At 36.7% G+C, this 16,600-nt stretch overlaps 1 protein-coding gene across 7 annotated transcripts in view; it reads left to right on the top strand.

The window, feature by feature from the left end:
• The window catches only part of LOC144381391 (uncharacterized), an 89,632-nt gene that overhangs the window by 60,097 nt on the left and 12,935 nt on the right, over window positions 1-16,600 (top strand). For 3 of the 7 annotated variants that reach the window (XR_013446555.1, XR_013446552.1, XR_013446550.1), the window contains one exon: window positions 10,866-10,967. Coding sequence is in view for 2 of the 7 variants with exons in the window: in XM_078069391.1 (XP_077925517.1) it covers window positions 10,866-10,963 (98 nt within the window). In the remaining 5 variants the exon portion in view is untranslated. Of the gene's footprint in view, window positions 1-628; window positions 912-10,865; window positions 10,968-16,600 lie in introns of those variants that run through there. The other 4 variants (XR_013446553.1, XM_078069391.1, XM_078069390.1 and 1 more) reach the window with 2 other exon arrangements.

Below are 16,600 nucleotides of genomic sequence, written 5' to 3'. Positions count from 1 at the left end.
AACTAAGTGTCCTAGGAATATTGGGAGGAGAGGAATAATGCTGACTTGGGAAATTAAGGAAGACTACAAGGAGTAAGAACCATTTCAGTTGATTTTTAAAATAGGAATATAAAAAATATGGAAAAACAGAGAAGAGGAAGAGCAAAATTTAAGAATTTTATTTTGGGGGCCCTGTTTTGCCAGTATTGTTCTATTTTATTAAATGCTAGAGTTCAGTTTGTAGGATAAATTGCCATAGAATGGCCTGCAATATTTGCAAAACTAGTTGTCTGTTTATAACTTTACAGTGTAGCAGAGGTTATGATGAGGATAAGTCGATAAATATCATGAAATGTGAGTCTAGGAGTGATCAGGGTAGATCATAGTTCCACACAGCAATCCACCTAATTACACACTGCTCACTTTCCCCACTTTATTTAAAAAAAAAAAAAAACACACAAAAATAACCCAAAACCTCAACTTTCATTGTCTCAGGAAAATCTGTCATTGACTAGGCAGCAAGTACAAGTAATGTGTATGCAATTTATGCCTTTCGGGGCCATTTTTTTAAATTAATTAATTAATTTATTATTATTATTTTTTATGTAGTATTCCATGATTCATTGTTTGTGCATTTTTTTAAATCTAGAAATAACCCTGCTGATTGAAATTTCTGCTGTGTGGGAACAAGAGCCTCTTGGATGGCCAGCAAATTGCCCTCCTCAGAGCACAGCCTCAGAAGCCATCAGAAATTTCTAGAGTGGCGTTGCTCCACCACTGTGCCCCTTCTTCCTGCTCTTTCCTACACTGAAATCAGCAGATCCCAGACTGCTGCATGCCCTGACTAGCTCTTCCCTACCGGCCATCAGCTACTATTGCTTTGGGTTGTCTTTTTGCTCCATTGGTGTAATTAAACTCCATCAATCACCCAAGTATTTCCAGTCTTTGTGGATCAACTCTATTAGTTTTAGAACTGAGAACCTAGAGGAGTTCTTTTTAAGCATAAAAGAACTGTAAAGGAGGAAACCTTTTCCCTTCTTCCTTCTAGGTTTTTTTGGCTGGTCTAATAATTAAATAGACATAAGACAGATTAACAAAAGAAAAAAAATAATTGGTATGTACGGGAACCCCAAGGACATGAAGCTCTCCACCAGGCAGCTGAGGTTTATATGCCATCCTGAGCTAAGGATGAAGGATCTCTCTTCCATTCTTATAAGGCCACTGATCTTATTGGATTGGGAATCTACCCTTATGAACCTTACTTAGCCTTAATTATATCCTAAAAACCCCATTTCCAAATACAATCATACAGAAGACTAGGGCTTCAACATTTGAATTTTGTGAGGACACAATTCAGTCCGGTCATGATCGCAGGCTCCTGGGATCGAATTTTTGAACATCTTACTTTTGAAAAGAATGCATACAATTTACCCAACCAATATTTATTGACTATCTCTTATGTCCTAAACAAAGTCAAGATCCCTGCCCTCATGAAATATACATTTTGGCAAGCAATACATTTTTTCCTTTTTTTTAATTGAAGTATAATTAACATACAGTATTATATTAGTTTCAGGTGTACAATATAGTGATTCAACAATACTAAATATTACTTAGTGCTCATCAAGGTAAGTGTGCCCTTGATTCCCTTTATCTATTTCACCTCTCTGCCCCCCTTGGCAGGTAATATTTTTTTTAAGATTTTATTTATTTGAAAGAGAGAGAGAGAGAGAGGGAAAGAGAGCACAGAGGGAGAAGGAGAAGCAGACTCCCTGCTAAGCAGGGAGCCCAATGCGGGGCTTGATCCCAGGAGCCTGAGATCATGACCGGAGCTGAAGGAGCCGTTTAACCGACTGAGGCATCCAGGCGCCCTGGCAGGTAATATTTTAAGATGGATTTTAGTAAACCGAATTATTTAACACCAGGTGATATTTTTCATATCTCTTACTAAAGCCTTGCTTTATAATACATAATTTTTTAAATATGAGCAAAATGGGAAAATTAGACAATTTGTAAAAAGTCAGGTATTACAAAAGTATCTTACAAGATATGATGACGAGGTATAAAGAAAATCTGCTAGATACCAAAACTCATATCATGGGATTTCAATGAAATAAACTAGGTTTATGGAGCCATGAGTTAAGAAAAGAAAAAGTTTTCCCTAATGCAAAATTGAACAGTATTTTAGAGCTTTCTCTCTCTCTCTCTCTTTTTTTTTTTTAGAGGAGGCACAAATAGTATTAGAAAATCTTGGAAGGAATGAAAAATAAATAACAATGAAATGTTATATTTATAAATCAATGAGCCAGCCCAAGAATAACAGTGAAATAGCAAAGGAAACTTAAAGTGTTGTTTATTAGGGATTAAAAACATTCAAAATGCTCATTTTATTATGTTGCAAATACTCTAAAAAAGCATTTAATCTGAGAGAAGTAAAATCAGAAAGAATAAATTTTTTTCTTTGAAATAACAAATTTTTAAGAGATTTTCTTTAAAATCAAACTGCATCACTAATAGTCACATAACACTTAACAGACAATAATTGACAATATACATTTAAATGTTGTAATATTGTACCAAATCCATTTCTAGACACATTGGTTAAAGAAGAGGAAAATGACTAGTTTTGTCAAATGTGTTCTTAGGTAGTAATGTCATTTAAATCTGGAGAGTTCAACTGACAGCCAGGTGTATCTCTTTACTGGAAGAGCTCCTTCTTAGACACAAGATCTGTCCCTGGGTGTCTGGAGACTTAACTTTGCTCTGAAGACCCATAGCATTAGGTAAAACCCACTGGAAAAGAAATAGGAAGGAAGGAAGGAAGGAAGGAAGGAAAAGGAAGGGGGGAGGAAGGGAGGGAGAGAGGAAGAGAGGGAGGGAGGTTGGTCTGGTTTGTCTGTTTGGGACTATGAGCTTCAAAAGCTTGAATTGGAACACCATCCCAATATCAGGAATCCATCTAATGTGTATCAGGTACACCCTATAAAACCTTCACTATTATTAGGGGGCAGCATTTAAAATTAAATTTCTTATATGACAAATTCTATGACATTGATGTATGTATACAGTGTCTAGTAAAAAACCAGCACTTGATTACAATTCTGCAAAATAAAAACAGTTGTGACTTTCAAAATACCCAGTTTAGTGGCTGAAAACATGAAATGGAGATAACAATAGTTTCATCAATTAAAGTGGTTCTTGGCTACTTTGCCTGTGATATGAGAACCAATCCAATACTCCCTATCTCCAGTTTTTGATTTATTTTTTTCCTTGACTCTTATCACCATCTACCATTTTAATTTTTTTAATGTTTCATTTTGTTTATTTCTGTATTTGTTTATTTCTGTTATTAATTTGGAGACTTCTTGCCACTAGAATACAAATCCAATGAATTTTTTCCCCTATGTGTCCCCAGCACCTACAATAGTCTGGCATGTAAAAAATAATATCTTTTGACTGACTGAATAGATAATTGCATAATTGGAAGTTAAAGGGCATGTAGTCTTTTATGCATGTTGGAGGCCTGCTGAGAATGATTAAAACCACTTATTCGTTTGTTCAACAAATATTTACTAAGTACATATTATGTCCCAGACACTGCACTCAGTTTGGATATGCAGTGTTGAACGGGGAGAGCCCCTGCCCTCAATAGAGAGGTTTTCAAATGACTCTAAAAATAAGAATGACTTCAGTCCTGCAAAATCACTGTCTGACCCCCAGGACTTTGGGTTACAAGTGACAGGTCTGTAACCTGCCTATGCCTGAGGCACAGGTGTTTCAATTCATGCAGTTAGTAAGGCAATATTTTCTACCATGAACTGCATGACAGGCTAAATGTATACATGCGCAGTGTAGGTACCTTTCTCTGGAAGACGAATAAAATGTAAATAAAATCTTTGCTACTTTAAAAACGAAGATTATCAGAAAATGGAATGAGGACTTGGACTTGAACTGGCCTTGGACCACTATACCACTACATTTAGTTCTGAGATATTTCCAAAAATATAAGAATAGCTGTTGTTGGTGATTTCATCAGGTCCTTTGACTTCTTTTAGAAGGCCCAAGTTTCTGGAATCAAGTGAAGAAAACATACATAATGGAAATCACAGTAGAGTGAAATAAATAGCTCTGGTCTTGGAGTCAGAAGACTTAAGTTCAGATGTATATTGTATCTATTATTTACTATGTGGCCTTCACATCTATTTCCTGGTTACTATATCAGTAAAATAGCTATTGTGCTTTACCATACATGCATCGTTGGGTTCTTTTGAATATCAAGTAAAATAATATTTCTAAAATTACTCCTTAAACTTCAAAATCCATGCAAAATATAAGGATATAAGTAAGTAGCCTATGTAATGATGATCCACTTTATGCTCAAAGGAAGCTAGGAAGCAAATTTTTTTCACCTCACCTTGCATAAATACACAAAATTCTAGAATTAGATTTTTTATACAAGTAAAACAATTTCTGTTTTCCTCTATGCAATTAACACCTCAAATTGATCACTGTCTTTCTTTCTTTCTTTCTTTTTTTTCCTATTTTAGGATTGTAGTACATAAGACAAACTCCCTAAGCCCTCTATTAATTTCTTTTTTAAAAAATTCATAGTAATAGTCCATGCAATTAACCAAATTAGTTTGTAGAAGTAGAGAAATAGAAATGTTGCTAGGCACAATACTCCTGAAAATCTTCTTGTTTTGAAACATCATGCTCTAAATAAACAATTGGAAAAAACAAAGATTCTCAGCATTTTTGGGCAAACAAATTTCAGGATGATTTATATAGTCCTTAGCATTATAATTTTGAATAATTGCACTTCAAATGTATCTTTCTTTGACGTCTCCACATGGACAGATACCTTTATAAATTTAGATTTGCTTACAAACACTTGGGTAAAATAATATCCCCAAATAATTTTTTTAAATGAGTTCTGCTATAATCCCGGGCCTGCATAGTAGGAAGTGGGTATACATCTGAAGGAAAGGGAAAACAATGTTTTTTTAATAAGAATAAGATAATTATTAACTCAGAGGCTTAAAACTATCTTTAGAGTTTGTGGAATTCTTGATATATTGTTGGTAGAATTTCTTTACTTTGTTAGATAACTTAAGTTAGTAACAGTTACTATTACAAAGTAGTAAAAGATAATTGAATCAATATTAGCTCACTGCTTAATTACTGCTTGGGAAGAAGGAGAACCAAGCCTAGAATATCTTAATTGTTGCAATGCAAGGTTGGGGAGGCAATATTTACTTGATATTCCTGGTGTACAGCAAAGAGTATGGACCTCATTTTTTTTTTTAGAAAATATTCAGAATGTACTTTTTAAAACAGTCATCTATTTCTTCTTAGAAATAGAGTTTTGACTTCTCACCAGTTTTGATCACTCTCCTGTGTGTAACCCTGCCCACCCCTTCAACCCTCAAGAAAAAAAAAAAAAAGACTTTCATCCCAGTTCTTCAGTTCAGAGAATGGCATAATTGTCTACCAGCTACACAAATCAGAAAAGCCAGGACACTTGGAGACAACTGTATCTTTGCATTTATTTGATTTATTTAAGATTTATATAGCATTTATCATGGGCCAGGCACTCCTAAGCACTGTACAAAAATTAACTCACTTCACAGTCATAATGGCATGTTAACCAAAAACCAAAGCATAGAGACATTAAATATAAACCATTCAAGGTTGCCAAACTAGTAAATTACAAGGTTGGAATTTGAACCCATGTCCTCTGGCTCCAGAGTCTGTGTATGTAAACATGACATTGTGTTGTCTCTCTAACAATGATTAGGTTTTATTACTTCCTCCTTCTAGATACTTCTCAAATACTTTCTCCTCCCTGCCATCAGGCTAATTGAAGCCACTGTTGGGGAGGAAGAATTTCCTCTGCCCTTCAAGATCCTTCTAGCTGGACTTAGAATCAAACTGACATGAGACAGATTAACAGGAGAAAAATCAAATTTAATAGCTTACGTATGGGGAATCCGCACAGACATGGAAATTCCAAAGACAGTCAGGCAACATGAAGCTTGTATGAGCTAAGGAGAGGCATAGGTGTCTGAGGATATAAAGGGGAGAAAGACCATTAGCACAAAGGTGAAAAGGGATGTTTAAAAAACAAAGCTTGTCTTATTATACATGTAAGTTTCTTAGGTAAAGAAGAATCTCTGTTAATAGCTCTCTTCCTAGTAAAGCAGGCAGTTGAGTGGGAGGTAAAGAGCTTGGAATGGCCTTCCCTTGGCCCCATACACCACCTTCATGCTCCACATGATCTTTAGACAACTTGTTTTTTCCCCAGGTCATTACCTGTGACCAGATTGCATGATTTCTTAGAAACATAAATCTGAACATTTTAGCCCTTAGCATAGAAACTTTCAATGGCTTTCCACTAATATTAAAAAAAAAAAAATCAACTTTCTTTACACTGTCTACTTTGCAGCTTCCCTCCTCTTTTCTCCCTGTCACTCTCTATGTTCCAGATACATTAGGCTTCTAATTCTTCAAATGTCCTGCACTCCCTCCCATTTCAGTGCCTCTCCATTTACCACTCCCTTAGGCCCTGGTTTCTCAGCCATGGCACTAGCAACATTTTGGACTGGATAGTTCTGTTGTGGAGGGCATTTCTGTGTAATGTAAGATGTGCAGCAGCATTCCTGGCCTCTACTCAATAGATGCCAGTAGCAACCACCAGTTTTAACAACGAGAAAAGTCTCCAGATGCTGCCAAATGCCCCTTGGGGGCAAGGGGTGGTATGAAAATCACTCCTATTGAGACTCATCACCTTTGACTTACATGTCCTGGCCCCCTTTTTTGGTTTATTCTTATTTACTCGGCAAACTTAAGATCGCTTCCTTAGAAAAGCCTTCTCTGATTTCAGGCCAGATGTTGCCGTCTGGGTTCCCTGGGAAGCAGACACTGGGACTGAAATTAGTGTGCAAGTGGTTTATTATAAAGCACTCTTGGGATAAACATCTGTGGGAAGAAACAGGATTGGGCAGGAGGAGGCACTGGGCTGCAGTGTTATTTCAGGAAAGGCCCCACTTGACCCTGCTGAAGCTGGGTTGGACCCTCTGAGCTGTCTTCTGGAGTGAGGGAGCAGGACCTTTTGACCTCCAAGATGACGAGTCATGGCCTGCGGGCTGTGCTGGGAAGGAACATGACCTTGGGTTTGGCAATTGTCTTTAGTGGAGGCAATTTGCTGAGGAGGTTGAGACCTGAAAGCTGTGTCTCAGCAGCAATTGCAACAACCCAGGGAAATAAGGCCTTGAGATCTGAAGGGGGATTTGGGCAGCACACCAAAGTACTCACTGCAGTCCACCCCTTGCACCACTCATATCCACTTATTAATGGAAATTCTAGGGGCCTTTTTCCCAAACTAAATTCATAAGAGGAAGGTCAGCGAACAAGCCACAGTCTCTGCTGCTCCAAGACAACAATTATTGTTTCCCTTTTGCACAATTTATTAAAGATTCCTTCACCCAAAACTCTCACCTCTGCTCATCTCAGCAGCTCTCAACTGTTGTGACATAAATTCTCATCCCTGAGGGGTCTTTACCCCTCCTGGGCTGTGGCTGCTTCTCTCTCCATTAAAACTGAGCAAAAGACTAACAGGAGGGATACAAGTGAGTGACCTCAGTGCCAACCATATTCCTCCCTGCCTTCCTTGTGGAGCCAGATCAAGATGCCTATGGGCAACTCAGAGGAGGCAACATTCCCAGCACTGGGTGGAATCTTTGTAGACTTGTTATGAACATGTGTTTTCATATTCAGTGAATGTGAATTCAGTGAATACTAGTGAGATTAAGATCCTTTCAGCTGCAACTAACAGAACACTTAATTAAATGAAGGTAAAGCAATGAATGTATGCATTATCCTTGTCTAATAGACAAGGAGCATGGGGGCTAGAGAACCATCAAGTTGGTTACTTTAGTGGCTCTATGATGTCATGAAGAACTGAGGCTTTCCCTATTTCTCTTGGTTGTCATCCTTAGATTTGAACCTTCATGGTTGCAAGATGGCTGCCAAAATGCCATGCATAATCTCCAACACAATCACAGCTGAACAGGAAGGTCGGGTTCTCTGCATATGCCTCTTTATGTCTTAGCCCTCTAGACAAGATTGGGTCACATACCCATGCCACAGCTGTCAGGGTACTTGGAAAAGTTAGTTTTTGATGATCTTAGTCTCTATCGTAGGGGGTGAGCTGTGACAGCAGGGAGAGTGGGGGCTCGCTGAGTGGGAAACCAGTAGATGCTGTCACAATATGCAGTGTGCCTGACGCATGGTAGGAGTTTCGTAAATTTAGTTTACAAATTTCCTCTTATGTATGTTTCCATCTCTCTCAATTGGTTTTCTAATTCTCTTTGTTTTTCTTTCTTTTTCACTTCCCTCATTCTTCTTCACTTTATTCCTGTTTATTTTTCTGCCCATAAAACATATTATTAATCTTTTTAGCATAATAAAAGTTTTATTTCATTTATATTTTTAAAAAACTGAATGTTATATATTTCTCCATAAGAAAAAGAATACAAAATAAATTTTATTAAGTGACATTGATTATTTTCCCTTTCATAATTTTCATATGTGTAAAGCTCCTGTCTCTTGGTATAAGCATAAACAGAATGACTAGGAGGAGAAAATGAAAGAACGGAGGCACATACTGGAAGGGGAACTTAGGGTTTAAAAGAATGGGTTCCAGGGATCAGAATGAATGGGCTGGAATCACAACTATTCCACTGTGTGATTTTAGGCAAGCTCCTCAAGCTGCCTATCCCTCAATTCACTCATTTATAAAGGGAGAAAAATAAAAGTACGTATCTCATAGAATCTTCATGAGAATTAAATGAGAAAATGTACATAATGTTATTCAAAAAACACTCACTAAGGAGTCCTCTGTCTCAAAGATCCCAGGTAGTAAACTACAGGAAGAACAAAGCATCTGGGTTCAAATTCAGACTCTCCAAATCTAGCCTCAGCACTTCCGTGCCAAAGTAGTTCCCAACTGATGAAAATCATGCCTTCTTACTTACCTTGTGTGGCTACATTTCATTGAAGAATTTATCTTTTATCTTCATCCCTTATTCTTGCCTATCCTCCCCTCCCCTCATGAGTGTTCTTTTAAATTCTATGAGAAGGAGTCCCAAAGCTGTAAGTTTAAGTCTCAACTCCTGTGTGACGTCATTATTCACATTGGCAGCCTCCTGCTGGAAATCTCCGCTGGAACATCCCATCAGAACCTCAAAACACCACTGATTCACTGTATGGATTTGGACATACAAATGACAGTTAGGTTATCTCTGGGGTTCTCAGTGTCTGCAGTTAAGAAAAAAGGAGGGGGTGCCTGAGTGTCTCAGTCAATTAAACATCAGGCCCTTGATTTTGGCACAGGTCATGATCTCCAAGTCCGCACGTAGCGCGGGGTCTGCTTGAGATTCTTCCTCCGCCTCTCCCCCCACTCACTTGCATGAGTGCAAGTCTCTCTCAGGTAAATAAATCTTAAAAAAAAAAAAAAAAAAGAAAGAAAGAAAGAAAGAAAACCGGTTGGGAGAGGTAGGGGTATGGATGAAGGAAATCACTGCTAAGACTTCATCTGAACAGTTTTTTATTCCATGCCCAAAACAAAAATTATCATCTTCTCCTACAAACTGCTTCTATTCCTGTCTTTCCTATTTCAGATTTATAACATTGGTCTTGTGAAATTGGATTTAAAAATTAGACATAATTTTGTCACTGTCATGTTCAAAGTGCTTTGGTTATTTCGTATTACCTGATGAAAACAATCCCACTTTAATCTGACCCTGACCTGAAGAAAACAATTCTGTCTTAGTCTGGCATCATCGCCTGGAGAAAACAATCCTGCCTTAGTCTGATTTTGACCTGTATTTTCAGTCTAGCCCCTACTATTCTACTTAATACACTTCACATTCTGGCAGTTCATTAACATTATTTTATTACCCCCGAAATTTACTTCCTCTAATACAGACTTGGGAAATCCTACATGTGCTTCAAAATCTGGTTTCATTGACCTTTCCAGTGCCAATCACAGATAATTATGTCTTCTTCTGTTTCCTCAGGGTGCCTCCTTTAGAGCTCTTTACCAGATAATATCTGGTTAATGTTAGAGCCATTCACTAGTTTTATTTTCCCCATTAGTTTGTAAGCACCATAAGGCAGTAGCCTTATTTTGTTCACATAACCTAGAATTCACACTGTCTAAAAAATTTTTACTATTAGCTTATATAGTAAAAATGTAAATGCTGTATAGAATAATTTTAAAAGTGCTTAAAATGTTCAGATTTGCATGCAATTTTAACAAGTATTGAATGCACTTGGGTCAGTGAGATGTTTCAAAATCGTGTGAAGTTTACTTTAGGTGTTTTCGGGTGTTTTCCCCTTCAAAGATTTTATTATTATATATATTTTTTTGTTCAACTAAGATGTTGTCACTTTTAAAATTTACAACAGGAAAATAATATTGCCAGCTTTCACTTAACAGATAATAAATTTGTAAGACATTTGGAGTTCTTTGAATTAAAATCTGTAGGAATGCTAAATATTGTTATCTCGTATCATTAGCATTTTATCTGGAAACCTCTCCCTCTAGGCACATATGGGATTTTTATTTTTATGCATAAATTTGCATAACTGCACTATCTTTCACAGACTATAGTCTTTAGACATTAATTTGACAAATATCATGATCAAATCATCAGTTTCAGTCTGGTTCAGTGGGTTTAAAACTTCTTAATGGAGATATTTCCATATCTACTCAGCCTTCAATAGTCTCTTTCTTGTCCAAAAAGATCCTTAATCAGTAATGACTGTAGATTGACATAACAAACACATTCATTTTCAAAAATAATTTACTTGGTTTTATTCAGTATTTTCAGATAACTACATGGCAGCATAAGATATTCAGGAACAAGTTTCTTCAGAAAGTGATCACCAACTGTACACAGGAGAGATTGGACACAGACAAGTGAGTAAGTGTGCTGTGGCATTTCATAGCTTGTTTATTTTCTTTAATCTTTGTATAACCTAAATGTCCCAGCTTTATCAGCCTACATGGAAAATGTCCTTACACCTACATGAACACTCCAATCCCTAAACTCTGTTAAATAACAATTCAACTGAACAAATTTTAAGGATTTAATTGCGTTTATTAAATGAATCATGAATCACGTAGCATCCCATCTAGCAAATGGAGGGCCACAGAAAGGGAAAGGTTTTCAAAGGCAGGACAAGGAAGTCATTAACAGAAAAAAAAAAAAAAAAAAAGGATTGATTTGAGTGAGGTCACTTTCCTTTGGGGACAAAAGGGCCTTATTAGGTCGATTACCTCTTCTTCCTTTGGGGAATGGAAAGGGCCACGTGACAGATTACCTTGTTGATGCTGACCCGAAAATTCCTGACGGATTGGTTACAACTGCATTTCTGGGGGACGTCGAAACTGCAATTTGGTTAGATATGAAATCCCAGTTTGGTGGTTTCACCTAGCATAAGTGACTCCATTTAGCGCCTGTAGTTTTAGCTTTTGGTTTTTTTTTTAACAACTGTCATCTGCTTCACCACAAAGTCTCCCATCCCCACCTTCACCCAAGTGTTTATGGGTACTGCTTGCTGGTTCTTGCCACAACTTAGTGGACTGGGCTTCCTGCCTCAGGCACAGACATATTCACAGACGTTCTATCAGGAATGTCTCCTCTCTGAGGAGCTGGAACTCTCCCATCACACTTGCCAAAGGAGAAAAATCCTATCTTCTGTCTTACATTTAGTGGGGTCCCATAACATGTTGCATAAATGCTAGGGTCTTGCCATCAAGGGAAACAGCTCTCTCAAGTCCCACACAGTCTCCTTCTGTGCAAAGCAATGCAGATGTCATTAGAACTGGTACCTGCCTCTGAGCTACACGCTGAACTATCACTTTACTTCAACTCTGGAGCCATATTTAAAGTGTGGAGGATTGTGCTAGATAATATTCTCTCTTAGAGCAAATCCAATATCAGAAACTCCATAATCTTTCATATACAATGACTGCTGCAAGGGCCTCTCTTATACTTCTGTTTGTCTAAATACCAGTAACAGGCAAAGTCCAAGTTACTATTAGCTTATATAGTAAAAATGTAAATGCTGTAGAATAGAATAATTTTAAAAGTGCTTAAAATGTTCAGATTTGCATGCAATTTTAACAAGTATTGAATGCACTTAGGTCAGTGAGATGTTTCAAAATTGTGTGATTTTGAATCGTGTCCTGCCCCTACCCAGGACAATCTTAAAAATATCCACTTATCAGCGGATGCAAATAGATATCCAATAATTCCACTAGATAGAAGTACTTGACTCCCAGATCTCACCCATTAATCTTGGCTTTTATGATGAGAAATTTTATAATTGTAACTCGTATTAGAGGAGTGATCACTGATGTAAAAAAGAAAAGTATTCTCATGTAAAATGCTTCTAAAATTGCACCCATCAGCATAAATTTTCCAAATCAGAGCCAGACTGCCCGGTTTCATAACCTCACTCATCAACTTACTACTTGTATGGCCTTGGGCAAGAGTGTTGGTTAGTTATCTATTGCTGTGTAACAAATAACCACAAAATTAGCAACTTAAACCAACACACACAAACACACACACACACACACACACACATATATATATAATCTCATAATTTCTATGGGTAAGAACTCTGGGCAAGATTTAACTGGGTTCTCTGCTTCAGGGTGTTTCACAAGTCAGAAACTCAGGTATCAGCCAGGGCTGGGTCTCACATGATACTAGTCTGGGAAAGGGTGCCCTTCCAAGCTTACTTTGTTGTTAGTAGGGTTCTCTTCCTCCAGGTTATTGGACTGAGGACATCAGATTCTTGCTAGCTGTTATCTGCAAGCCACTCTCAGTGCCTTGTCACATGGTCCTCTCCATATGGCAGCTTACTTCACCAAAGCCAGTGCAAGAATCAATAGAATGACAAGCAAGATAAAAGTTAGAATCTTATGTAACCTAATCACAGAAGTTATATCTCAACACTTTTTCCATACTCTGTTGGTAAGAAGCAAGTCACAGTTCCTACCCACTTGTAGCAGGAGGTGAGGATAACAGGAAGCCATCTAAGAGTCTGTCTACCAAAATAAATCACTTAACTTATTTGTGTATCTGTTTTTCCCCAATATATAAAGTGGGGGAGACTAGTGAGATAATAATAGCACCTACCTCATAGATTTGGGAAGATTAAAGCAGCTGATCAACTAAAATATGTTTAAATAATATAACTGTGTCTGGTACATAGTATATCCTCAATAAAAATTAATTATTTGGGGGCGCCTGGGTGGCTCAGTCTGGTTAAGCGTCTGCCTTCAGCTCAGCTCATGATCCCAGGGTCCTGGCATCAAGCCCTGCATCAGGCTCCCTGCTCAGTGGGGAACCTACTTCTTCTCCCTCTGCCCTCCACCCTGCTCATGGTCTCTCTCTCTCCCTCTCTCTCTCTCTCAAATAAATAAATAAAATCTTTTAAAAAAATTAATTATTTGTTTTCTTGCTCATGTGTCATAAACTTAAATCAACCCAAATTTTGGCCATACTCACAGTCTCCTTTCTTTGATCATTCAGTTACCTTTATCATGTTTCGCTCTTTCCTCAAATCTGACTTCGAAACATCTTATTATCCATCAAGGCCTACTCAAATAACACCTTTTCCAAGATTTATTTCTAAGTATCCATAGCTGTAAGTCTATTTCTTCTCCACTGTAACAATTTTACTTCATTTACAGAAGTGGTGATTTTCTGTCTAATATTATATTTATAATCATGCATGTCTCAACCCACAAGATACTATACTATCTGATGCTAGGGATTCTGTTGTTGATAATTGTATCCCTACAATGGCTAGACGTTCAATAAAGACTCATTTTATTGAACCAAAAATTAGACTTTGGTCTAAAATTTTGTTATTGATCAGATCAATCAAAGAAAATGTTAGAAAGAATCATGGGAACAGTATAAGTTGAATAAGGTATAAGGAATTAGCCTGATAATTGTCATAGGAAAAGATAAAATTTACTAAAAGTAGACTGTCAGGATTGACACTTTATTCCAAATCATATCTATTTGCTAAATTACTGTGCTTGCAATGTTCTTATGGGATATTGAATAACGCAAACTCCTTTACAAATAGGAAGACTTGAACTCTCATTCCTCTTATGAAAGAGACTGTTATGTTTTAAGAAAAGCTTATAAGCTTATAACGGGTAATTTGTACCAAAATCCCAAACTGTGACACACACAGAGTTAGCCCTTCCTGGTCACACCTCTGTGTACTTATCCTAACTGTCTAGAAGCATCGTGTAACCTCTCTCATCACTTCCTCCATATCTAACCACTCTTAAGGTAGTCACGTGTTCGCTTCCATGCCTTTGCCGTAATACCTCCAGATTCAGTCTCAGGCAGAAGCATTCAATTGACAAAGCTCAGGTCTGTGGTTTCCTTACACTTCAGTACTGGAAGTGAGATTGTGACTCCGATCTCTAGGATTTCTCTTAAATAGGAAAGGGGTTGGCTGCCAGGTGGACAAAAATGACCAAATAACCATTTTACCCTATTAATTTTGAATATAATATTTCTCTACATGGTCACATATTCTTCATCTCCATTATAATACTGCCTTTGAAATTTAAAGATTAAAAATTTAATCTAGTCCCTTAAGTAGACTTATGATTAAAGAATAAATTAGTAATCAAAAAAATTTCTGCAAAGAAAAGCCTGGGACCAGATGGCTTCACAGGTGAATTCTACCAAACATTTAAAAAAGAGTTAACACCAACCTTTTCCAAACTTGAAAGAAAGAAAGAAAGAAAGAAAGAAAGAAAGAAAGAAAGAAGAAAGAAGAAAGAAAAGAAAGAAAGAAAGAAAGAAAGAAAGAAAGAAAGAAAGAAAGAAAGAAAGAGGAGGGATCACTTTACATCTCATTCCATGAAGTCAGATTTATCTTGATATCAAAGATAGAAATGTGATGAGCACTGGGTGTTATATGCAACTAATGAATCATTGAACACTACATCAAAAACTAATGATGTACTTATATGCTGGCTAACTGAACATAATAAAAAAAGATAAAAAAATACATTGTAAGAGAAGAAACCTATATACCAATATCCCTTATGAACATAGATGTAAACATACTTAACAAAATATGAGTAAATCAAGTCCAGCAACTTATAAAAAGAATTAACACCATGATTAAGTGAGATTTATTACAGGAAAGCAGGTTTTTTTAATATACCAAATTCAGTCAATGTAATACATCATAATTGTAGAATAAAGGACAAACACCACATGATTACCTCAAGAGATGCAGAAAAAGCACTTGACAAAATCCAGCAACCTTTCATAATAAACTAAGAGTAGAAAGGAATGTCCTCAACCTTATAAAGAGCATTTATGAAAAACTCTCAGCTAAAATCATACTCTAAAGTGAAAGACTGAATCCATTCATCCTAAGTTTGAGAAAAAGACAAGGATCTCTGATCTCACTTCTATTCAAGACTATATTGGAGGTCAATTAGGCAAGAAAATGTAATAAAACCCATGTCTATTTGCAGATGACATTACCTTTACATAGAAAATCCTAAGGTGTTCACTAAAAAACTATTAGAGCTAATAAATGGGTTCAGCAAGTTTGTATATAAAATCAATGTAGAAAAATCAAATGGATTTCTATATACTAGCAATGGGCAATCCAAAAATGAAATTAAGGAAACAATTCCATTTATAATAGCAACAAAGAATAAAATACTTAGAAAAAAATTAACAAAAGAAGTACAGTGCAAACATTAAACTATAAACCATTGTTGAAATAAATTAAAAGAAGGCCTACACCAATGGAAAGACATCTCATGATCAGGGGACAGAAGACTTAATATTGTGAAGACGGCAATACTTCCTAAACTGATAAACAGGTTTAACACAATCTCTACCAAAATCCCTGTTGCACTTTTGCACAATTGGAAAACTGATCCTAAAATACATATGGAACCCAATCAAGGGACCCAGAATAACGAAAAAAATTTTTGAGAAGGAAACAAAGGTGGAGGACTCATGGTTCCAGAGTTCAACGTTTAATACAAAGCAACAGTAAACAGGACCTTGTGGTACTGGCGTAAGTCTAGACGTAGATGACTGGAATAGAAGTGAGCATCTTGAAATAAACCCTTAAGTTTATTGTCAAGTAATTTTTTACAAAGCGGTCAAGAAATTTAATGGAGAAAGAAGAGTCTCTTCAACAAATTGTGCTGGGATAACTGGGTATACACAGACAAAATAAAGAAGTTGGACCCTTACCTTGTAACATATATATAAATCAATTAAAAAATGGATCATAGATTTGAATATAAGGGCTAAAGCAATGAAACTCTTAGAAGAAAACATAGGAGTAAATTTTTGTGGCCTTGGATTAGACAATGGTTTCTTAGATATAACACCAAAAACACAAACAACAAAAGAAAACAGACAGATTGGACTTTATCAAGTTCAAAAACTTTTTAAAGGATACTGGCAAGAAAGTGAAAAGAGAACAACCAAGAAACAAACAGAGGGTTCTAGAGGGGAGGGGGGTGCGGGGA

Source organism: Halichoerus grypus, chromosome 3 (assembly GCF_964656455.1).
Source record: "Halichoerus grypus chromosome 3, mHalGry1.hap1.1, whole genome shotgun sequence".
NCBI lineage: Eukaryota > Metazoa > Chordata > Mammalia > Carnivora > Phocidae > Halichoerus > Halichoerus grypus.
This window is presented reverse-complemented; position numbering and strand designations above follow the sequence as displayed.